The sequence below is a fragment of the Engraulis encrasicolus genome, chromosome 5 (assembly GCF_034702125.1).
Source record: "Engraulis encrasicolus isolate BLACKSEA-1 chromosome 5, IST_EnEncr_1.0, whole genome shotgun sequence".
Lineage (NCBI taxonomy): Eukaryota > Metazoa > Chordata > Actinopteri > Clupeiformes > Engraulidae > Engraulis > Engraulis encrasicolus.
Window position 1 is genome coordinate 42,665,176 of NC_085861.1, and position 24,965 is coordinate 42,690,140.

General features: G+C 43.9%; 1 protein-coding gene across 1 annotated transcript; it reads left to right on the forward strand.

Annotated features, from left to right (window-relative positions):
- The first annotated feature begins 14 nt into the window (after window positions 1-14).
- On the forward strand, window positions 15-23,676 carry ppox (protoporphyrinogen oxidase). The gene is made up of 13 exons (XM_063199472.1): window positions 15-131; window positions 2,077-2,187; window positions 3,533-3,667; window positions 5,783-5,898; window positions 6,703-6,835; window positions 9,782-9,926; window positions 10,671-10,864; window positions 11,227-11,290; window positions 11,521-11,639; window positions 12,518-12,631; window positions 15,717-15,866; window positions 21,441-21,483; window positions 21,780-23,676. The coding sequence occupies exons 2-13, from the start codon at window positions 2,101-2,103 to the stop codon at window positions 21,911-21,913; spliced, it is 1,434 nt and encodes a 477-aa protein (XP_063055542.1). The 5' UTR covers window positions 15-131; window positions 2,077-2,100; the 3' UTR covers window positions 21,914-23,676.
- The last annotated feature ends 1,289 nt before the right edge of the window (window positions 23,677-24,965 follow it).

A 24,965-nucleotide genomic window follows, 5' to 3' on the forward strand; every position in this document is an offset into this window, starting at 1 on the left:
AACATTGACACCGATTGGCTGCTGGCAATGTTGTTTAACTGGACGCGAGCCGCAAATATGTAACAGACCCAAACACTGCTGTCAAACTTTACGCTATCCATGATTATAAGCTCCCTTTTTTACACCTGAAGGTAAGGGTTTATTCAAGTACTATGCGCACACATAGATATTACACGGTGAAGCCTAGCCTATGCTTAATAGTTTGCTGTAGTAGTCATTTGAATGGTCCCCAATGCTGCTTGTGTAACTCTGATGTTGCAGAAAGCTACTGGCTACCAGATCATATCCTACAATTTTCTGGCTAGCCCACAGACCTGTATTAACCTAGACTGGCAATGCCCCTCGAAATTTTCGGATTTCTCAGAGCCTCAGAATCGTAGTCTGCCATCTTGGTGGAGACTCCCGTAATTACGTAATGACGTCATGCACCGATGGGGTTTTTAAAAAATATTTTTTTTGCAACACTGGTTCACTAGTTAAGTTGGGTCAGGCCATGTGTAACGTCTTTAGAACAATAGCTCTAGTATAAATTAATGTTTTAGAAAAGTCTCGCTCTCAAGTGGCTCCTTATTTTCACAGCTGCAATGTGCTGTGCCGTGTTGTTGCTAGGTTACCTTCAGCGTCCTTGGGGGGAGGGGGGGGGGGGTTAATAATAGCACAGTTACCGGTAGCTTCACTGAAAACGTACGGCTTATTTAAGAAATATACATACCTATATACACAGTTGTCATTACATCTGAGTTAAGTACATAAAATAAGCTTTACACACGTAAGCATGGCCGATTCAGTGTCACAAATATCCACAAACCTGCATAAGCGGCAACGAAAACAGTCGGCTTCAGGGTTGCCAGATAATACTGATTATTTTCGTCCATTTTTTACCCACAGACCGCCTTCCTCAACGGCCCCGATTGGGCGGGAAACCGCCCGATCTGGCAAGACCGCTCAGCTTCAGGCTCTCTAATAAAACGTTTGGAGGTAGTGAGGGTTATTTCATTAGTGGAGTGAGAATTTAGACGTTACGACTTGTCAAAATCTTACAAAAAATGATTGAAACCCACTTTGATAACGTTGTAATCACTGTTTGAAATCGTATGCATTCCTATGGGTCACAGCTGCGATAGTCTCCACTAGGCGGGGCTACGTCTGTGGGAGGCGTCCACAGGGCGCGAAAAAGGCAAAGATGGCTGCGCCCAGTCAATCCGAAAAGCTGCCACTGGCTAGAACCGCCCATTGCCAGTCTAGGTTAATACAGGTCTGTGGGCTAGCCCATTCCATAATCGGTGACGACGGCGAAAATGTAGATGATTTGGCTGTAGTGCCTTTTTGTTAGGAGTCACGTAGTCATGTTACCAGAAAAAAACCTCTCATATATAGGCTACTTCTCTCCAGCCTTTGAGTGTCTGTTGGTGATAAAAGAAGACTGTCATCTTATCAAATGTAACACCGCACCCGAATTTGCCTCCGCCCGTCTTTTCGGTGGGAAGGCGCAGAGAATTTACGCATACGAAACACGCATTTGGCACTTCAGAAGGCAGTCCACGCATAACGCTCCCTGCTGCTTGTGGTCCTCGCCAGAACAGAACACAGTTGGATTTGACACACACTAGTAAGGCAATGGGGGTTATGGGGCGCATTTAGTTGGTGTAATTTTTATTCGTTCGTTTCTCATCTTTTGACTGCGCTATTTTTGGTATCCCTTGAAATGTTGTGCTCCACCAGAAATGCTCACTACTGCACTGGCACCATCAAACCTGTAGAGGGGGCTCAAATACCTACACAGATAGTCACATGCTCCAAATCTTCAGATGTTTGGGCAGTTCATGAGCTTGGTCATTTATCTATACACAACATGTGAAATAATGCACGATTTGCCATTTTTTCAATGCAAAATTGTGACTGACCTACTGTATGGTTCAGGCTGAAATAAATGTGAGTGTAGGCCCTACTGTTTGTTTTGATAAGGTGTGTAGTGTGTGGGGCAAAGGGCAATTTTCTGACTCGTAATCAATATTTCTGAATTGTGTGTTTGTCCCTGTGTGCACGCACGTTTTGATTCTGTATGTTTCCTGCCAGGCGTGGGAGTGGAGAGTGTGTTGAATGCAGAAGACGGTGGCTGTCCTGGGGGGAGGGATAGGGGGCCTGTCCGCCTGCTATTACCTCAGCAAGAGCCCCCAGGTCTCGAAGGTCAGTCAGTCCCACACACTCACATTTCCCCTGTAATGGTTAGGCCTACACTGTACAGGTGTATGTGCTTTTTATGGCAATGTCTTTCTTACTTGTTGGCGTGGGGCTTCACTTCTGCATGTCTTATTTAGCACATTGATTAGGATGCTGTGCTCAACATTTTTGTTTTCTCATGTATTTCAGAGCCCATTCTTCCATTTGGTCCCTATGACTTGGGTGGTCTAAGGGACTTGATCCATAGTCATATCAAATATGATAGACCATATATTTAGCAAGGGGGAGTAGAGTTTCCCCACTGGGACTTGAACTCAGCCCTTATGGGGTACAATACTGGGGCTCTGACCACTACACCAAAGAGCCAGGCTCCTTGGCGTGACAGTCAGAGCGCACCCACAACCCTGATGATGGCCACTCCCTCACAGCAAAGCTGTTAGAATGTCGCACATTTTACTTCTTAAATGTTGTAAGTCATGGTAGAATGTGAATTATTACCCACAGTGTAGACTGTAGAGAAACATGGAAATAACTTGCCCAAAGATGACCTGGTGACCTGGAGTCATGTAGAAAAGCTGCACTCTCAAGTGTTATTCTTGTGTTTTATTTTAGTGGCTAAAATACTAGAATCACACTTGAGAGTGCAGCTTTTCTAAAAAAAAATGTACAGATCTGTTCGCTCGCACCCTAAGACGTCGTAAAAAAACAGTTTGGAGTTGAGCAAACTTTTTGAAAAAAGACCTGGAGTCATGGCCTCAATGGCCCATGCAAACTCCTTTCTAGTTACTCTTACCAAACATGCACCACAGAAAGCAGCGGGCATCTCTGCGCTGTTCATAAGCCTGAACCATACAGTAGTTCAGTCTTGATGTTGTTGTTGAAGCCTCCAGGCAAGCTATAGGTAACCAGTAGAGATCAACAGCTGCCTAAGGGCATACAGATGTGTCCATGTTTACTGTGTGGGCTCTTTTCCCTGTGTGCGCTCTCTTCCCTCTGTACATGTTGTGTTGGCATGCCGATGTCTCCATGTATGTTAATCGATTGTTCCCATACTTTTTTCTGCTGGGACCTCCATTTGGATCTATGAATACTTTTGCGACCCAAACCACAACGCAAAACTTTTTTTCCACTAAATGTTGCTAAATAATGCAGCATAAATGTAAATGTTGTGCTAAATGTTGCATCATAGATATGTACATGTATTAATCGTATACCGGTAGGTTTTATGCAAGTATTCCCTTCTAGCTGCAACCCCCCTACAGTACCTCCTTGACCCCCCTGGGGGTGCCAACCCCCAGTTTGGGAATCACTGATGTAAGTGTGTGTGCTCTCCTCTCCTGGCTGCGTGCAGGTGGTGTTGCTGGAGGCTAGTGGGCGCTGTGGGGGCTGGCTCAGCTCCACCCGTAGAGAAGATGGGGCCGTGTTTGAGCATGGACCACGAGGAGTCCGACCCGCCGGGGCAGTGGGGAAAAACACCCTAAACATGGTACCGTTAGCGTTAGTGTGTGTGTGTGTGTGTGTGTGTGTGTGTGTGTGTGTGTGTGTGTGTGTGTGTGTGTGTGTGTGTGTGTGTGTGTGTGTGTGTGTGTGTGTGTGTGTTTGTGTTTGTGTTTCTACCTGCCTAGTGTTAGCAGCTCTGCCATGCACCACACAATTCAATTTTCTTATTTCAAAGATTCATGCGCTTTGTCAGGGTGTATGCAGGGTTTTAAAAAGTATTATTATATGGTTGTGACGTCATCTGTCGAATGCTCCATTCATTTCAACGGGGCTCCCCAACGTTCGGACGTCTGTTATTTTTCGATAACGGACGGGTTGGTCTAACAGACCGCTGTCAATGGCAACAAGACTTTTCACTGATAAAGCGACTTTTCAACAAGACTCTAATCAGCTGCTGTGATAGACAGCACCCGTTGTCCTGGCTACCGCTGTCAATGGCAACAAGACGTTCACTGCTAAAGCCATGGCTTGTATACAAGCGAATGTTTCATATCACTCCGCAGGGGGTCCGGTCTTTTGTCACTCTAATCAGCTGCTGTGATAGACAACACCTGTTGTCCTGGCTACCTAGCTGTTGCCTAGCGGTGTTCCACAACGGCACTGTTTTGTTTTGCGCTGCAACAATCTTAACATTAAATAGGTCTAAAGAAATGTCCCCGCCATGTGTGAATCATTTAAGTATATCCATATAATAAGCGGGTTAACTTTCGGCGAGTCGGTCGCTTGGTGGAATAGCAGCACTTCAGAGAGAGAACAAGACCCCTCCGCTCCGCGTCGGGGTCTAAAGATTCTCTCTGTCGTGCTGCTATTCCACGGTAGCGACCTTCTCGCCGAACGTTAACCCTTACTTAAAAGGTGATACATTAAAAAGTCAAAATTTAATGGCCTTAAAAGTTGTACATTTGCTCAAAAGGTGTTATTTTTTGAAAAACGAGGTATTCTTTTTTTAGTTGTACCATTTTGACAAAAAAATGTATTGATTCTGTATCTGAGGACGGTATGAGGACAGTCATGGGGGAAGTAATTAACCAGTGCTCTCCCCCATTCTCCTCCATGACTGAGGTACCCTGAGCATGGTACCGTCCCGCCGCACTGCTCCCTTTCGGCCGTCTTTTTGCAAAAAAATGAGTGTAATGTAATGTTAAGGAGGTAGAAATTACAAAAGATGTCTTGTTAATACTCGCATCGGAGTGTCGTGATGGTTGTAAAAAAAATCTTACGGTAGTGAAAAAGGGTATTAAATGGTAGTAAATTTGACTTCAAGATTGGTGTATATACCCTGTTTGTGGAATATCCCATGAAACGTTTGGAGAACTACAGTAAAAGCAAAGCTCAAAGTTGTTTATTTTAGTATTGCTTGATGCCACGCAGCTATTATGAAGCACAAGCTACAAATGTAGAATTCACTTTTTTTGGTGCAGCTATTATGAAGACCTTCATGTGTATGAACAACAGTATTCTTTCACTGTCAAATCAGAACTTAGCCGTAACCTCAGGTTCTTTAATGTCACTGAAATCTGTCTTTTGTAAATTTTTGAAATACTCTTTGTTTTCTGCATGTGGTGTTCCCATTATGTCAGTGGCTCAAAGTGTCAACCAGTCAATGTGAATGTATTTGTAACGTTTAGAAAAGAGTGAGAGACACAAAGCTGTAATCAGTTTTGTAAAAACTGCAAAATCAAAACAACTTTCATAGGTGTGGACTGTCAGGGTCATTGCCCCTACAAACTGTGTGCATTTGTATGTACTGAACAGAACCGAACAAAAATATAAAGCTATTCAGATTAAAGGCAACTAGGCAAAATGTCTCCAGGCTCAAAAAATAAACCCAGCTGCCTGCAGCCACACTGTTTTGACTAAAACGGCCTTGGAACATGAGATTCCTCACCGACAACACACAAGCAGGGCTCTAAATTAACTTTTTTCTTCACCAGCCAAAATGGGTAGTTGTCTGTTCGTCTTACTAGCCAAACACACACTCACTAATGGGTCAAAGTGGCTATTAAATGTTCTTTTCTACCAAAGCTAAATTTTTAGTGTTAATTTAGAGTCCTGTGTACAATTATCATTGAGTTTGTGTGTGTTTCTTGCCCAACCACAGGTTTCCGAACTAGGGCTGGAGCCAGAAGTTCTCCCTGTCACTTACGATCACGTGGCGTCCAAAAACCGCTTCCTGTATGTCGGGGGACAGCTGCACAAGATGCCGTCTGGTCTGGGGTGAGTAAAGTACCTCATCCTGCCCGCACCACATCGCGCGGCGACAGGCTGTGAATAACTCTGGTCCCAGAGCTCCGCATGATCGAACTTGTTCAGACTGCGTGTAATTAATGCACCGGAGGACGGGCCTAATGAAGTACAGTACATCTCTGTGATGTGCCGTCTCGCTCCCTCTTCACTTGTCTTTTTCCCTCCTTTTTGTCATTTTTTTCTGTGTCTTTCTTTTCCCTTTTTTGCCCTTTCTGTGTTGTTTTCTGTTTCTCTTCACTGCACTCCTTCTGAGCCCTCTGAGTTAATAAAGGCTACTCTACTTACCACTGCATGGGCCGTGTGTCCTGCTGTTAACGTCTGTCAAACTGCTCATTTGCTTTCTTTTTTTCCGTCCCTTATGGCAGCTTCTTCCACCAGGCGATTAGATTGTTGAAGGCAGCCAAGCCTTTCTCTCTGTCTTTCTCTCTCTCTCTCTCTCTCTCTCTCTCTCTCTCTCTCTCTCTCTCTCTCTCTCTCTCTCTCTCTCTCTCTCTCTCTCTCTCTCCCTCTCCCTCTTTCACACTCAGACTTTTATTACCTTCACCTAGGAGGTAATGTGATCGTCCGAGTTTGTTGTGTCTTTGTCTGTCCGTCTCATTGCTGTTTTTTTTGTTTGCGATGCATGTGTGTTTCTGTCCACCAGAGGGACAAGGTGTGCTCTCTGAGCACAAATGTAAAATGTCTCTCTCTCTCTCTCTCTCTCTCTCTCTCTCTCTCTCTCTCTCTCTCTCTCTCTCTCTCTCTCTCTCTCTCTCTCTCTCTCTCTCTCTGCAGAGGAGTGATGCGAACAGTGCCTCCTTTCTCCCAGCCCATCCTGCTGAGTGTGCTGAAGGAGCTTCTGATCAGTAGAGGCAAAGAGGACGATGAGTCTATCCATGCGTTTGTCTCCAGGAGACTGGGCTCAGAGGTGACTGACTCCCCTGTATTTACAATCATCTTGTCTATTCTCTCTCTCTCTCTCTCTCTCTCTCTCTCTCTCTCTCTCTCTCTCTCTCTCTCTCTCTCTCTCTCTCTCTCACACACACTCACACTCACACTCACACTCACACTCACACTCACACTCTCACACACACACACACACACACACACACACACACACACACACACACACACACACACACACACACACACACACCTTTTCTCCTCTTGTATTACTCTAATTGCTTACCCCACAAACTCCTTTCTAGGGTTTCCCCATTTCCCACTGCTCATTTCATCTCGTTCATATACCACAGAATACAGCATACAGCTCTGCATTCTCCAAAAGCTTGGACCAATATCTAGGTCAGCTGTCTCATGAGGAAACCTCCTGGCCAGTCATAGTAGGTGACCAGAAGAAATCAGCAACTGCCATACTGCTCTGTTGCAATATTTGAACAGTTTTTTTGTTTGAGCAGTCTGTTCTACGTATGTTGGCAAAAAAAAACAACAAAGGCTGGAGACATTGAGAATGGACTAGGTCCGAAACGTCTGTTTACCTCTGACTTCTGTAGTAAAATTTCGGCTACAATACACTTTCTCACACAAGCCTGGTGTGCGCCTCCTTTTTTCATTATCTCGAGTGATTACTACGTATGTTGGCAGAATTGCACAATAACTTTTTGCCTTCATATCCCTTGAGATATTATTAGTAGTAATGTAGTAGTAGTAGTAGTTAGTAATACATTCCACCGTATCTGTTATATTTGAGCTAAGGCACTCCATCCCTAAGTGGGCTTGCATGCTCAGTCAAGCCTGGGTCACTCTCGGCCCCTCCCCATATCCTTTCCCCATTCTCTTCCTGTCATAATCTCTGTCCTGTCATCAATATTTATATACTTTTAAAATTGCCTCCCTCCCTGTCTGTGTGAAGGTGGAAAAGAGTATGCCAGTTGCATGTTCAAATCACAAATATATGGATATAATATATAATATAGTCTGTTGCCTATCATCACACATGAAATGTTGTTGATCATGTCCTCTGTTTTTTTATTTTGGATGAAGCATCTGCCAAATGCAATGCAACATACTGTCTACAGTACCTTATGTTGTTCACCACTGATTATGCATTGCTGATTGGTTGATTTGCATAAATGCATCAGCATAAATGTAATGTAATGTTTACTCTGTATTGTATGTACAGTGCCCTCCATTATTATTGGCACCCCTGGTTGAGATGTGTTTTTTAGCTTCCAATTATTATAATTTTTTTCTAAATAATATGGGACCTTAATGGAAAAAAAAGAAAAATCCAACCTTCAATACAAGTGCATTTATTCAGTGGGGAAAAAATCCCACATAAAGAAATAATTATTTGACATCAAATAATGTGTGTCACAATTATTAGCACCCCTGTTGTTAATATTTTGTACAACCCCCTTTTGCCAACAAAACAGCACCTAATCTTCTCCTATAATGTTTCACAAGATGGGAAAAGACAGAAAGAGGGATCTTCAGCCATTCCTCTTTGCAGAATCTCTCTAAATCATCCAGAGACCTGGGTCCTCTCCTCTGTACTCTCCTCTTCAGCTCGCCCCACAGGTTCTCAATGGGTTTGAGGTCTGGGGACTGAGATGGCCATGGGAGGAGCTTGATTTTGTGTCTGGAGAACCATTTCTGTGTAGATTTGGCCATATGTTTAGGGTCATTGTCTTGCTGAAAGACCCAGTGACGGCCCATCTTCAGCTTTCGGGCAGAGGGCAACAGATTTTGATTTAAAATGTCCTGGTATTTCAAAGCATTCATGATGCCATGCACCCTAACAAGCTTCCCAGGGCCTTTGGAAGCGAAACAGCCCCACAGCATCACTGACCCACCCCCATACTTCACAGTGGGTATGAGGTGCTTTTCAGCATGCGCATCTTTCGTGGCACGCCAGACCCACTTAGAGTGTTTGTTGCCAAAAAGCTCAATCTTGGTCTCATCTGACCAAAGCACACGGTCCCAGTTGAAGCCCCAATACCGCTTGGCGAACTCCAGACGTTTGCGTTTATGATTGTGGGTGAGGAAAGGTTTTCTCCGTGCATGCCTCCCAAACAGCTTGTTGGCGTGTAGACAGCGCCTGATGGTTGATTTGGAGACTTTGTGACCCCAGGATGCTACCATTTGTTGTAATTCTGTAACAGTGAGCCTTGGAGATCTTTTGATTTCTCTTACCATCCTCCTCACTGTGCGTGGTGGCAAAATAAACTTGGGTCCTCGTCCAGGCTTGTTTACCACTGTTCCAGTTGTTTTGAACTTCTTAATTATTCCTCTCACAGTGGATATGGGCAGCTGCAGTTGAGTGGCAATCTTCTTGTAGCCTCTGCCTGACCTGTGAAGTTCGACGCACATCTGCCTCACTTGTATGCTGTGTTCCTTTGTCTTTCCCATGTTTAAGAGTGGATAAGAGAAATGGCCTCGGTGTCACATCATATTTATACCCCAGGGAAACAGGAAGTGATGAATTACTAATTAAATGTTCCTACATACTCTGGTAAACTTTGTAAACTACTGTAGAAATGACAGAAATGCTTCATTTATATTTATTTCCTGGGAATTGTTAAGGGTGCCAATAATTGTGGAACAGGTGATTTAATGAAAAATAATTATTTTTTAGTCAGGGATTTTTTTTATTTTCCTACAATTCATTTGAGTTGAAGGCTACATTTTCCTAACATTTTCAGTGTGACAGTATTCTTCTGCAATAAACACTGAATTTATTTTAAGGCTTTTAACACATCTCAACCAGGGGTGCCAATAATTATGGAGGGCACTGTATGTATTTTTTACCCAGAGATTATGTGTTACTGTTTGGATAAATCTAGTGGCTTTGGATAAACGTGCAGTGTAATGCAATGCAATGCCATGTAATGCTCCACTCCTCTCCATGCAGTTGGCGGACATAGCCATAGACAGCCTGTGTCGAGGCGTGTTTGCGGGGGACTGCAGGACCCTGAGTGTGCGCTCCTGCTTCCCCCCTCTCTACAATGCAGAGAAGGACAAGGGATCCATCGTGCTGGGCATGATGTTTGGCTCAGGTGAGAGTTGCTTTGCACTGGGCTGAAGAAAGTTCGGTGTCTTCTCTTAACCACATTGAAAGCAGTTACATACGAGGACTCTTCCGATTTTAAATGGTGGCAGTATTCGGACTGTGCACGAGTCATGTAAACTCCTTATTCATTCTGAATATGGCCGTGTTCCAGGAATATTTTGTTTTTGGAATGTTGTTCCACACATGTAAACAGAATATTATAGCAGTTGTTGTAAACAGAATACTGGTGATATACTCTATACTGCGTGCATGTAACTGCGCTCATTATGCAAAAAAGTTTTGCTTTTTGACTGAGGTTTCTCAGTGTTTCTTTAAAGCAACCGCTCTTACACTTGATCAATGATGCGCCACTCTTGGGAAGTCCAGCAGATTAATAACTCGGTGTGAAAGATTCGGGTGGTAGTAGTATCAGTACTCCATTGGTGCAAGTTGAAGCCTCGGAAGTAGAACTGTGGATCTCTAAAAATATGGGCTGTGCTACCCAAAGAAAGTAGATCATTGATCCCTTAATTCCCTTCAGGACAGTGAAGATTGGGACAGGAAATGAGTGGGGGAGAGGGAGACGGAGACGGGGTAGGATTGGGACATGTTGACCCAAGCCAAACTCGAACCTGTGTCTCCATGGGCATGCAAGCCAATTCATGAACCGGTTCCTTAGCGTGCTGTGCCACTGTCTGCATCCCCAATGTCTTAACTCTTCTTAACCGTTGTCCTTGTCGTGCCATCTCAGGGAGTGGCCCAAACGTGACTCCATGCGACCTGGCCTCGAGGTCTCTAAAGGAGTCCTGGGCTCAGTGGTCCCTTCGTAAGGGCATGCAGATGTTTCCAGAAGCCCTTGAAGACGCACTCAGGACGAAGGACAACTTGGAGGTGCACAAGCAGGCCTCTGTCAAGACACTGAATGCTACTGGAAGTGGCTGGGAGGTAAGAAGTGGTGGGGAATGTACCAGTACTAACTGTTGTTGTTACTGTTCCAGAAGTCTGTGCTTTCCTAACGGCGTTTGTCTTTTTAAAATGTAATTTATCCTTTATTTATTTTATCCTTTATTTTACCAGGGTAAGTCAAATTGAGACTGTAGTCTCTTTTGCAAGCAAGTCCTGGCCAATAAGGATGTCATTATTATTATTAACGAGTAATTATTAACATAGTTCTTCCTTATTATTCCTTTTCTCTCATTTTTTTCCCAACACCTATTTCCTGTAGCCTACTTATTGCCCTGATGTCATGACGTCTTGAGACTTCAGCAGGGCTCAGCTTAATACTTCATGTTTCATCTGTATTGTAGATCAAGTTGGAGGACGGGTGCACTGTCACTGCGGACCACATCATCGCTGCTCAGCCTGCTAAATGTAAGCTTTACTGTTCAGATTCTTATAAAGCGTGGCTTGTTGGAAATTCTGGGAATCCTAAGCAAGAAATTGAATTGTAAAAGCTTCATGTCTCTGTCTCATAGTGAGCTCTTGCCGTTTATGAATGTCTCCACTCAGGGGATTTCCAGACATATTTGTCTGCTTTATGACAATTACATATTGTTGGTCATTTGTAATGTTGTTGCTCATTCATCCCCCTATGATTGCAGCCCTGGCCTCAATGCTCCCCTCTGCTGCCCAAGCCCTGTCACAGCAGTTGCAAGACATTGCCACAGTAACGGTCGCCGTGGTGAATCTGGAGTACGAAGGATCCATTCTGCCCGTCACGGTGAGAAGGCTCAGATGAGTGTGTGTTGGGGGGGNCACCCAGGTTCGAATCCCCCGTGGGTCATTTCCCAACACTACCCCATCTCTCTCCACACTCACTTCCTGTCACTCTCCACTGCCCTATCAGAAATAAAGTCCCAAAAAGCAAAAATAAAGTTATCCCTAAAAGTTAAGCCAAAAAGGAGTTATTGCGAATATAGTGCTCTGCACATACGTGTAGATGGAAACACGTGGACATGTCTCTGGCTCTGTAACTGTTGTCTGGCCAAGTTACAGTATAAGCGTTGTAAGGGACTTATAGAAAGTGTCTATGTAATGCCTTTTTATACTACTGGTTGAAGCTACACCCAATTACACAACGCATTCCCAAACTACCAATTGACAGGACTTCTAAATGTGCCCCATCCAGTCGCTGGAAATGCTTGAGTTAACTGTAGTCAGCTCTGAATCCTGGAGAAATTATAAATATCAAATTATAAATATCAGAGATGGCCATCTTGTTGGTATCCATGACTGTGGTAATTATTTTTGGAGATACTGCATGTGGGCATTTCACACTTTTTAAATGATGAGATGACCTATAAAATTGAGTTTGTGACGAGCTGTTTATTAAGTATGATTAAGGGGCAAAACCTCATAATTGTGCTCTGGTGGTTAATATGTTTTAGCTAATGACACGCTGCTTTGTTTTCCCTTTGGGATTCCGTGACTGTCCGAAATATTTTTTAATGAGAGTTGGGCCGCAGACTCAGTTGTAGAAGTTTTTTCATTAATGTGTGTGTGTGCGTGTGCGTGTGCGTGTGCGTGTGCGTGTGCGTGTGTGTGTGTGTGTGTGCGTGCGTGTGTGCGTGTGTGTGCGTGTGTGCTGGGGCTATGTAGGGATTTGGACACCTGGTGCCCTCCTCAGAAGACAGGGGGATGCTGGGTGTTGTGTACGACTCCATTCCCTTCCCAGAGCACAACCGTACCGGGCCACCGACCACCAGACTCACGGTAAGACACGCTAGCAGCAGACGGTACACAAATGTCTAGAACATCTAGAAAAGAACAGGGGCCTATACTACAAAGATGGTTCAGGAGTAAACCAGGTTAAGTTAAGAGGTAAATCACCTAATAGAAGAGCCTGGATTCCATATTTTCTCAAGAACCTGCTATAGTCCTGAACCAGCTTTGTAGTATAGGCCCCAGGATAGGGAACAGAGATGGAAGCAGAATTGATATTGGCTGGACTTGAAAGACAAATGATGACAAGACGCTGAAATGTAAGAACTTGAAGACATATGGCAAAGCAAGGGAAAAAATGGACCCGTACCTGTATTTACCCTCCTCTGTAACACTTTAAAATAACAGTTCCTTAAAAAATAGTTAATAATATTTTATTGACAATTATGTATTAATTATAAAGAAAGCATTTACAAATGTTTGTTACAGAGTAAGAACCAACCTACAACTGCACAGCAGAGGGGGAATCGGCTCCTCCAGGATGAGCTTGATGTGTGCTTGCCTGCCTGACTTTTCTATATTTAGTGGTTCCATCTCTTTTGCTGTTTGGAGGACAAACTTACAGGACTGTTGCGCCCTGTACTGTTAACATTGCATTTCTTACTCATTTACAAACATTTGTAAATGTTGCGTTGATAATTAGCTTATTATTGACAAAGTGTTTAAAAAGCTTTTAAAGATTGTTATTCTTAAGTGTTACCATTTCCTCAAATAATAGGCCAGGGCCACTATAAACAAAAGAAAACAGTTTGGACCAGGCTACAAACAAGGGCAGGCTACTATTTGAAGGAGGCTTGTAATACAAAAAGGAATAGGAGCTTTATTTACCATAGATAAGGAGACGATTACAGTGACAGTCTAAAAAAAGGCTAAAGAGGCAGGCTTTTATTTATTAAAACTGTTTCAGACAAGGTTACTAAAAGAGGCAGGCCAGTCATAAGGGCTATAAATGGCTATAAATGATGGAAATACAGGTATATTCTCTCAATTTTCAACATAGAACACTCCACACAGCAAACTCCCACGTGTTGTCATCGCTTTGCCCTTTGGCTGTGGTGGGTGGGGGGTGGTTGGGGACAACATTGTGTCTCTGGGCAACGTTGGAGGCGCCAGAATAGGCGAGGCAAGGCGAGGCAAGACCACATGTCTGAATCTTTTATGTCAACATGCAGATCTCCATTGGCCCCCTGCAGACATCCATCTTCCTACCCCCCCCCACTCCACCACTCCGCCACCGACCGAAGCAAAAGATGCTCAGGACCTGAATGAGGACCAGGCAGTGTCCAATCCCCGGGAAGTGAAAGAGCCAAAGGGGGGAGTGATGGCTGACGTAACTGTGGGACAGAAATATTCCCTCTAGCTCCTAACTGGAATGCCCTTCTCTTCCCTTGCCTCTATGCTAGTGGTTCTCAAACTTTTTGAACAAATGCCCCCTTGGTTAGATCACAAGCCTCCCAAAGCCCCCTTCAACTCAGCAGAAGCCTGGCAACGCCCCCATTAGTATCAAAAAATTAAATGGATTAATGCCCCCCAATGGCAACTAAGCACCACCCTCAGCTGTATCCTCAGCTGTATCCATCTCTGTATCCCCCTAGAGCTCACCAACGCCGCCTGGGGGCTGTACCGCCCCCGTAGAGAAACACTACTCTACCCCCTTCCCCTGCCCCCCTCCCTGGAAGCCATATAAATAGCCTCCAGTTCCATGTGGCCTTTCGGGCTGCACAAAATGCAATTGAATTATTCACTTCCCTCTCTCTAGTTTTCCAACACCCACCACCCCACTCCTCCACACTCCATCCTTTCTTTTTTAGTCATCATTTATTTAGCAGGCAGATGGCCATTACATAGACATTTTTTTCCGGGGTAGAGACGCATGCCATTGTAAAGGGAAGGGAACAGAAGAGGATGAGCGTCAACCGCTAGCGGTTTGGTCACCACAAACAAGACTCGTTCATATGCAGCCGGGTAGACAATAAAACCCGGTGGAAGGAAGTGACTGTCCATCTCCTTGTTCTCACCTCCAATCAGCCGTTGTAACCCTGAGTGGCAAAACAGAAGTGCAGCTGTATGAATCATGATGTACTGTTGGGGTTTAGTTTTCTCCACCAGTGTCTCAGGAGATCAAGGAGAAGAGATGGGGCCAGAAGAACACAGATGAGAGGAAGAGAGATACAAGAGCAAGACAGAGATGGATAGAGTGAGAGAGAAAGACTGGTGGAGAGAAGTGTGAGAGAGAAACATGAGAGAATGTGTGTGCTCATTTGTTCTCTGAGTTGACATGAGTGTCTGGAGCGGAATCACAGTGGAGTTGGTGCCAGAGCTGGCGGAGGAAGCACTAATTCACTGCAGTGGGAAATACAGTGGACTTATCCGCTAACAGTTACATGGCCCCTTTTCTGTGTCTACTCTCTTCCCTTTCTTTCGTGTTGCCTGTCGAATACCAAAACTACACCAAACCCATCATACGGTTGTGAAGTGTTTTGCAAGTTAAGACAGTAGTTTACAATAAGCAATTGTGATTCTCTCCACCATACGTAAACATTTTTTTTGATGTATGTTATTGATGGAAACACGAAGTCATGCTTTGCGTTGCCTTTGGACATTGGAATATTGTTCGTTCTGTAGATAATAGAAGACAGAAAAGATTATAGTGTTTTTTTGCAGAAAGTCCACTCTGAAGACACACTGTCTACTATCCAGACAGACCTGTGTGCTATTCCATAAAGCAAATGTAGCGACTAACCCATTGAGGTTTGCTGCAGTGAATTGTTAGGAGACTGATTTGTCGCTCAGAAGAGCTACCCTTTTCCCAATTGCGTCAAACAAGTTCCGCTTTGAAGCAAAAGCAGAAAAAAATGAATGCTGCTTTCCACATAAAATGGGTACATGTTTATGTTGATGCCATCTGATGCAACTTGTTCTGCTTCAAGTGTATTGAATTGGAGATGTCTGACGCCATGTGAGGAAGGTCCATTATGACTAATCCTCCTTTGTAGCCATTACTAATTTCCCTGCTTACATTTGTTTATTCTCTCATTTATTCTCTCGAGTCACCTCATTTTTTGCTGTTGTCTAGGTGATGATGGGAGGGGCGTGGTTCCAGGAAGTGTTTGGAGACCCTGATGGTGTGTCGGAGCAGGCGCTGCTGGACAGGGCGACCCAGGGGGTGGCCTCTCACCTGGGGGTCACGGCCCCTCCCGTCTGGAGCCTGGTGGCCCTGCAGAAGGTCAGTGAGCCCTGGAGATAACGGAAGTGTTAAGGTGATGATTACACAAGGCAACTTTTTGAGCCGTGTTGTTCAACAACATGATTTGGCTCTTGAGATTCTGATAACATGATTGAGAAAATATGTCTACCGCTCAAGCAAGTTCTCCTAATACAGTGTTGCTGTGATGCCCTGTCCATATAATCATTGTAGTATCATTGCCCAGAACCATTGCTCAAAATGATGCCTAGTGTATCACTTTTACGGAGTGTTCTTGTGTGAAAGATCCATGACAAACTCTGATTCTTGACAAGCTTTGGCCTGACCCAAATATCCTGAAAATAGCATTTGATTGCTCTTCCTTTCTTCTTCTTGTCCTTCTCATTCTTCTTCTCATTCTTCTTCTTCTTCGTCTTCTTCCTCGTCTTCTTCTTCGTCTCCTTCTTCTTCTTCCTCTTCTTCTTCTTCTTCTTCTTCTTCTTTGTCTTCTTCGTCTTCTTCTTCTTCAAACTGCCTATCAAACAACGCTGGCCTGGTCCACATACTGTATATTATCATTACGTCTAACACAGTAAATCAAACAAAGAACACTCTGATTGGGTGGGCATGACTGGCAAGAGGAGGCGGGTCTCGCCGTTAGTGAGTTAGTGGGAGGCAGTGTGTGAGAGAGGGGGGATGATTGGCAGCATGCCAGTAAAGTCACCACACAGCTGTTAAGCAAACAGTGGTATCTGGTTTCCTCAGTCGTTGGCGCTCTTTCTTAATTAGCAATCTCCCTTTCTGATGTCAGTCATGTGTCGCTAACCTTGCTCATTAGCTCCTATCTCCCGTCCTGACTGGATTATTTACTGAAGCGAGGCACCGAGCTAATGTACAGTTAGGGCCAGAAATATTTGGACAGCAACACAATTATCATCCTTTTCCACCCTATACCCCACCACAATGGATTTGAAATAAAACAAACAAGCTGTGCATTAACTGTAGACTCTCAGCGTTAATGTGAGGGTGTTAAAATCCATATCGCATAAACAGGAATGAAATAGCAACGTTTTTTGTGTGTGTTGCCCACTTTTCAAGGGATCAAAAGTAATTGGACAGTAGACTTCTCAGCTATTTTCCAGTCAGATGTGTGTTATTCCCATACTACAACATCACCAAGATGTCAATACAAGGTCTTAGAGTTCATTTGAAGTGTTCCATTTGCATTTCCATATATTTTTACGGAATATCCATGAGATCCAAAGTCCATCTGTCACCATCAGTGATGCAAGCCATCATAAGGTGGAAAAAAATCAAAACAAACCCATTTTAGAGATGGGGAAACATTGAATATGATTAATTCAAGAGTTCAGAATGTTGGAAAAAAGAAATACCAGAGCAACACCAAATTACCTTGCAGACATGGAAGACAAATGCTGTGGATGACAAGCAATATTCTGTATCTGGTGAACAAAAACCCATCTCCCAACAGTTGGCCAGATGTAGAACAGTGTCCAGGTGAACGGTGGAGACATGTCCAAGGCAACAATCAAGAAAAAGATCAAGAAAGTTGAGGAACACTTCACCATAGGAAATACAGAGGGTTCACTAAAAGATGTAAATTATTGATTGCATCAGAAATAGCAATACCAGATTTGGCTTTGCCAAACAATGTCTTAAAAAGACTGTATAGGTCTTGAGCTACATCCTATGGACAGAGGAGACAAAATCATCTTGTACAAGGGTAATGGGAAGAAATGAGTATAGAGAAGGGAAGGAACTGCTCATGATTCAAAGCATACCACCCAATCAGTGAATCATGGTGATGGTAGTGTCATGGTGTGGGCATGCATATCTGTCAATACGATTATTCCCTTGTATTTATTTATGATGAGGACTACCGACAAAAGCCACAGGATGAATTCTGAAGATTTTCAGGCTATATTATCATGTCATATTAAACCTAATGGTTCTGAACTCATTGGACAATGCTTCACATTGCAGATGGACAATGACCCAAAGCTTCATCTGAAAGCCACTAGCCATTTCTACTCCCAAAAAGTGGAATATTATTCAATGGTCCAGTCAATCACCTCACCTGAGTACGGGTGAGCAAGCATTTCACTTGCTGGAGGCAAAACTGAAGGGAAATACCCTAAGAATAAGCAGGAACTGAAGACTGTTGCAATAGAGAGCTCACCATAGCATCACCAGGGATAAAACCCAGTGTCTATTGATGTCTATGGATTGCAAATTACAGGCTGTACTGACTGGAAAGTATTTGCAACCAAATAATTAAAAATTGAAAGTTTGATGTATAAATACAAGACTGTCCAATTACTTTTGGTCCCTTAAAAATGGGGTGGCACTGATAGAAAATGTCATAATTCCTTCACAGTTCACTCGATTTGGACGCAAACACCCCCATATTAAAGCTGAAAGTCTGCTGTTAATGTACATCTCGTTTGTTTAATTTCAAATCCATTGGGATGGTGTACAGCACCAAAAACATGAAAATTGTGCAGATGTCCAAATATTTATGGCCCTAACTGTATGCTTGCGCCATTTCAGATGTGCAAAGAGACATATGGCCTGACTATGCATGTCTCGGCAGCTCTTAACAGTCTCCTCAGTCTCTTCCTTTGAAAGACATCATCTCTTTTGTCCTCACGAAGAAAAAGAAAGCAAGAAAATGTTTTATAGCATAAGCGTGTGTGTGTGTGTGTGTGTGTGTGTGTGTGTGTGTGTGTGTGTGTGTGTGTGTGTGTGTGTGTGTGTGTGTGTGTGTGTGTGCGCGCGTGCGCCCGCACGTGCGTGTGTGTGTGTGTGTGTGCGCGCACGTGTGTGTGTGTTTTAATCAAGTACGTTACTTTAGATCATCAGTTTTATGAATCTTCAGATGTCTTTCTTTTCAGCCTCATCGACTCTGAATGGCTAAATTAAACCAGTGATTAAGCCCTCTCAAATTAAAACCAGCCATCTTTGAAGATTAGATTAAGGGGGGGCGGCTGGCGTCATATTCCATAGCTGCCTGCCTTGACTCTTATCTAATTATGACTCCGTGCAGAGGTGGATTACTGACCCCCCACCCCCTCCGCTGTACTGTAGAAGCCTGCCATGTCCCATACCGTCCACCAGAGGCCCTCAGTGCGTGTCATGGGTCTCATTACTGAGGCAGAAAAACGGCACTCTCAATATGTATAAACTCTTCTGTTTACACCCTGGTCGTGGCATTGTGATATGAGTTTAAGCATTGAGTGTTTTTGAACTACCTTAAAGTGGTAGTGGGTTTACTCGTATACAAAGTTGCCTTTTATCCAATACATTGAGTGCAACCATCCCTTCCTCCCCTTGGCTCTCCACTGTAGACATTGGGCTTGTTCAACCCATGTTGCATTTTTACATACATTTGGATATGGTTTCCTCATTGAACAACTTGTTTGGCCGCTGCCCTTTGGTAGGCATATTTGACCAATTATCCAATTGGACAACAATGTTTTTTTTCAGCACATAGAATCTCCCTCTCAGGACAGAATTGTGAACACAGCAGGGTGTTGAGTTGCTGTTTCTGTAGCAGGAAATGTGTTGCAATTGTTTCCTGTGTCTTGAACATGGCCATTGATGCACACAGTCATGCTCCAGTGAGTGATGACCACTTGATGTGCAGAGAGATGTAGTGTTAATGTATCCAGGGCCGCTGACAGCTCTGGCTGGGCCCGGGACAAAGACATCTGAAAGGGGCCCAAACCCAATACATACAATGTAATGAGGATCCGATTCTGGGGCCCCTCTCTCCCTGGGCCCGCGACCCCTTTGCACCACCACCCCCTGTTAACACTCAATTGAATTGGACCCACGGTCAGGGTTGCAGTGGGCAAGGAGGCCTCAGGACCCCAGGGCAAGAAAGACTTATGTTCATGAATTATACTAAATGCTTCAAGTTATTACAGTTATCTAGTAGCATACTTTGAATTCCAGGAGATGCCGGTTGGAGTTAGGTAGCCTCTAATCAAGACTGAGTAACCCCCCCAACTCCCCAAACACGCATGCAAAACTCTGAATGAAGCTGCATACTGTTACACGATGTATCGCTCATGCAGTAATACAGCTTGCAGTCGCATTTGCGGTTGCATGCAGCTGCAGGCGCATTTTCTCAAAACTGTGACGGGAACACAGACTTTCTGAGACACAGTCCTTGTCCTTGGATCTGTAATCCATTTCCTGACCCTCCTTTGCCACGTGTGCCTTGTGCCATGTGCTGTGTTTGTGTGTCCTGTGAGTATGTCTTTCGGTGTCTCTCGGTGATACCTATACGATGTTAGCCTGTTTACTGGCTTCCCTTCCCCACAGACATCCAGGCCGGTAGCGAACAGCCTGCCGCTGTCACTGATAAATATCTCAGCAGATGGATGCCTTTTTCTTTATTTCACCATTATTTATTTATATGTACATATAAACTCCCTCTCGCTATATATTCTCCTTGCCTGCTCTTCCACTCTGCAGCAATGCACCTTGGGAGTAGGTTTGACCAAGCTGTACGTAAGGGAAGGGGGTTACCTGAGGGTGTGGGTGAATAGGTCTGCCTCATTTTGAATCTCTTGCTAAGCCAACCTCCACCCCCCCAGATGTTTTATTATCTGAACTCCACACTCACTGCTACATCCTAATGCGTTTTTTTAACATGGCAAAAACACATATTTGAATACATGCCTATTCATCTGTTCTTGCTGTCTGTGTGTGTGTCTGCATGTCCTTTTTCCTTTATAATAATTCTAATCATTCTGACGAGGGTGTCTGCTATTTATTCTTACTCCATCTTTTTGTTATCCCTGATGTGGACCAAGCACTTGTGTCTGACATGAATAAAGAATTGAATTTAGTTGTGTGGTTGCATAACTGCAAATGTAAAGAAATCGCCCTCTCCTCCTCACCCTATGTGAATCACAGCTGTGAAGCCTACAAAACGCAAAATGACTTGCCATACATGCAACACCATGCCACACACACCATTGGTGCCACATCAGGTATTCAGAGCATGGTACGTGTTCTTTTGTTCAAATCCAGGGCTCGGCCAGGAGTCGCCATCCCTCCCTCGTCATACCGTCAACATTTTTTTTATGCTGTTGTCGTTTCCTTTTGTCAGCATGAATAAATCCTGTCTGAGTTCGCTCAGGGCTGCTCAGAGTGCTCCCAACCATCCGCCACTCTGCTGACAGAAAACATATTCAATCCAGACAAAATAGAAATGGACTTGTGCGGTTTGTGTGTGTGCTGCATTTTTGCCCAGTCGTTTTTGTCTGAACTGCCACCTGGCCACTTTCACTTTCAAAAGTGAATTTTCAGGAGCTTTTGGCTGGGTGGGTGAGCAGGTTTTAAAGTGGTGCTTCTGATAGGAAGGTTCTGTCTCATAGTGCACACACCCACATGGGAAAATAATTTAAAAACAATTAATATAGAGAAATTGCTATTTAATGCCTTGGAATCATCAGCTTGAAATTGAAGATATTGGATTATGTCTGTACAATACAATAACAGTCATTCCTTTTAGGTGTATGACACACAAACACACACACACACACACGTTTATGCTTATTTTTTTTAATTTTTATTCTTCAGGACTGCATTCCTCAATATCACCTCGGACACTGGAAGCGACTAGGTGAGAGACAACAAAGCACTCTGGCATGAAGTATATTTTAATATTTCATAACATGTAGTGTTTAGAATCTTATAGACTACATGTTAAAGGCCAACACCCATGCGCACAAACACTGCATGGGGCACTCATGCAGACAGCACAAACCCCACCAACACAAAAAAAACCCACATAAATGTAACACTGCCTGACAAGAGCGTGTAGACACGCGATGATGCCTTAAAGCCTTGCCTTAAAACCTTTCCTGCAATGCAATATGTATGTACTGTATGTATGTATGTATGTGTGTGTGCACGCAGAGACCATGAGGAAGTACATCAGTGACCACAGGCTTCCTCTCACGCTGGCCGGAGCCTCCTATGACGGCGTCTCGGTCAATGATGTCATCTTTAGTGGACGGAGAGCAGCCGAGGGGCTGGTGGGGGCCGTATGATCTCCAGTGGTTGCCATGTCGGCTCTCTGGGAGCCTATTCCAGAAAGCAGGTTTAGTCACTACACAACACGTGGTAAATGTAATAATAGTGTGTCCAGTAGTTTTGTTTTAACTGACACATAAACTTCCACGTCTCTCATATACAGTAAGAAGATTTACGTCTCTCTCTGACTTAGGCCCGGGATATGCTTGCTACGAGATATGTGGTAGCGTGCACGAAACGTTACCATGACGTGTATTTTACCTCATTTTTTTTGCACACAAGGCACGCAGATGTCTTCCATGTTGCTCTGATTATTCTTCAACAACTATGTGCACTTATTGCAGTTCCTGTTGCGCACCGAAGTTAACTAGTTAAAACATGTTATAAATGTGTTGCTACCAGACTAGCAATGACAGAGTTGTAGTGCATTGCTAAAGGCCCTGTGGAATGTCATAGTAGTGGAGTGCTATGGTAATTAAACTGCCTCAGATGGTACGGCGTGCAAGTACGTATATCCTGGGCCTAACTGAAACCTAAACCGCCACATCTCTTACAGTATATTAGGAGATTTGCAGCTCTCTCTGACTTAACCTACTTCAGTAACTAAATCACTGTTTTGGAATAGACCTCTGAACTTCCAGATGTGAATGCATTGGTGACTTAATGATTTACTTCTTTTTTTTTTAAATACTTGACATATTTTCTGCTTTGTTTACTTTTTGTTTGTCATACTCAAGATCACAATATATCAATTCTGAATGCTAAATGATGACTTTGTAAATTAATTTGTAATCACTACCGCTATCAATCATACATGTTGCCTTCAGTTTGCAGTCACTTACTCACAATCTTACAATCTCAGTTTTACTCACTATGGATAAGTTGAGCTCAGATAGAAAAATAATATAAAATCATTGTATTTTCATTTTTTTTAAATCCTACTTATTTGTACGTAATTGAACCAATAAATTGAGGGAAGAAACTTTTAGTTGAAATGGAAAACACTATCTGTAAATATCTCTTTACATCTGCAGTTTATTTCAGTGCGTCATACATGATCATAATGCTGACATACTGATTGATGGATAGCTGTTAAAGGCTAGCTTCTCAAGTTGTCCATTACAAAACCTGCATTTAGCCACATGACATTGTTGAGTATGGTCGTGGTGAGGATTGACTGTGCCTTTTTGTTGCTGTGAATGTGGCTGTGTGCATTTCTTGACTGAATGTAAGTTATCATTTGGCGTCCCATGGCATGCACAACAGTCCATGTGGATGCTGCTCTCCACCACAGGGCCTATACTGTACAGTAGTTAGCCCATCCAACCTGCCATCCAGAGGAGCGGGACTTTGGAGACTAGTCCCTTCTGTCTTTCTCTTCTTTCATTCTGCCTTTATTTTTCTCCTTCTCTTTCTTCTGCTCTTTCTCTTTCTCTCTATCTCTCTCTCTCCCTCTCTCTCTCTCTGCTTCTGTGTCTCTCTGTCTCTCCCCCCCCCCTCTCTCTCTCTCTGGTGGCTGTCAGGTTAGAGACTGATTCAGGGTAAACAGTGATCTCCCAGACTGCATGGAGATGAATGCCATGGGCTCGAGTGCACTTGCTTGCCATCAATCATTCAAATGTGACCCTGTCCAGAGTTTATGGAGAAATCTCATTTTTATTTATTTAACACAGATTATTTTTGAAGAAATGCGATCAAAATCGTTGTTGTGTATTTTTGTATATGTGGGTTCTCTGTGTTGGCAAGTCATGCAAGGAATAAATAGAAATATTTGCTATGACTTTGTATAACACAGTGTTATTGTGCGTGTGCATGAACGTGTGTGCGTGCGTGCGCCCGTGCGTGCGCGCGTGCGTGCGCGCGTGCGTGCGCATGTGTGTGCGCGTGCGTGTGCATGTGCATGTGTGTGTGCGTGCGTATGTGTTTCTTCCTATACGTGTGTTTCTTTGCACACGTAGTGTATATGTGTGCAGGTCTGTGTATCTGTGTCTGTGTATCTGTGTGTCTATGTCTGTGTGTGTATAATAACAGCAGTGAGTGTAAACAAGGGACAGTGAGCGGATTACAGGAATACATCTCGTAAGCAGGGAAGCCAACAGGGTGGGACAAAGGGGTGTCTTGTCCCGGGCCCAGGGAGAAAGTGGGCCCAGAATTGGATCCTCATTACATTGTATGTATTTTGGGTTTGGGGCCCTTTCAGATGTCTTTGTCCCGGGCCCGGCCAAAGCTGTCTAAGCGGCCCTGCTGGTAAGTGTTGTGGCCAGGACTTGGTAGACCAGAGGGACAGTCATCTCATGCCCATTCTCAGTGGTCAGACGGAATTAGTTTTCTTAAACAATTCAAGAGTAATTATGGACAATTTTATGCAAATAAACCCATCCTACCCAGTGGAGGTGTTCAAAACGGCACTCACAGGCAAAGTGTGTTGGCCTTTTGGAAAAAAATAACTACAGCTGTGTGTAGGAGCCTTTTTTTAGTGGGTCGCTTGTGCTTTCGCTTTTTAGCACATCAAAGGAGAAAAATGGAGATCAGGCCGTCAACACCACTCTGGCGATTTGTGTCTGCCTCAGCTGTGCTGATTTGGAAGGATTTTTTGTGTGTCCTCCTCTGTCTTTCCATGTTAATTGATTTTTCTGCCCGTTTGTATTCAGACTCACAAAGGGCCTTGACAATGAGGGAGGCTGTTAGGGATACACTGGCAGTCATCCTGAAAGCCAAAAGCGAAATTGTGCGCAACTTATTTATTTTTAAGCCGGAAAAGCACGCATGCAGGCACCCATTGTGTATCCTTTTTCTCCTTTTCTTGTTATTCATCCACTTGACTGGATGTCTATGGCAGCCCATTGGATTCCAGTTGCCACATTGATTGGGCATAGTCACTCTGCTTATTTATTTCACCAAACAGGACAGCTGACAGCGTTGCTTGGGCCTTGAGTCGTCTGAAAGGCACGCTCTCAATGCATGCAATGTTATGAGGACCCAATTCTGGGATTCTTCTCTCCCTGGGCCCGGGACGACTAACATGTTTATACCCCTCTCCTGTTGATATGGGCTCCCTATCGAGTTTAA

What these genes read in the sequence shown, in the direction of transcription:
- ppox (XM_063199472.1), top strand. Translation starts at nt 2,101, where the DNA reads ATGCAGAAGACGGTGGCTGTCCTGGGGGGAGGGATAGGGGGCCTGTCC. An exon ending in CGCTGCTCAGCCTGCTAAAT is followed by an intron (nt 11,291 to 11,520) that starts GTAAGCTTTACT and finishes CTATGATTGCAG; the next exon opens with CCCTGGCCTCAATGCTCCCC. An exon ending in CACCGACCACCAGACTCACG is followed by an intron (nt 12,632 to 15,716) that starts GTAAGACACGCT and finishes GCTGTTGTCTAG; the next exon opens with GTGATGATGGGAGGGGCGTG.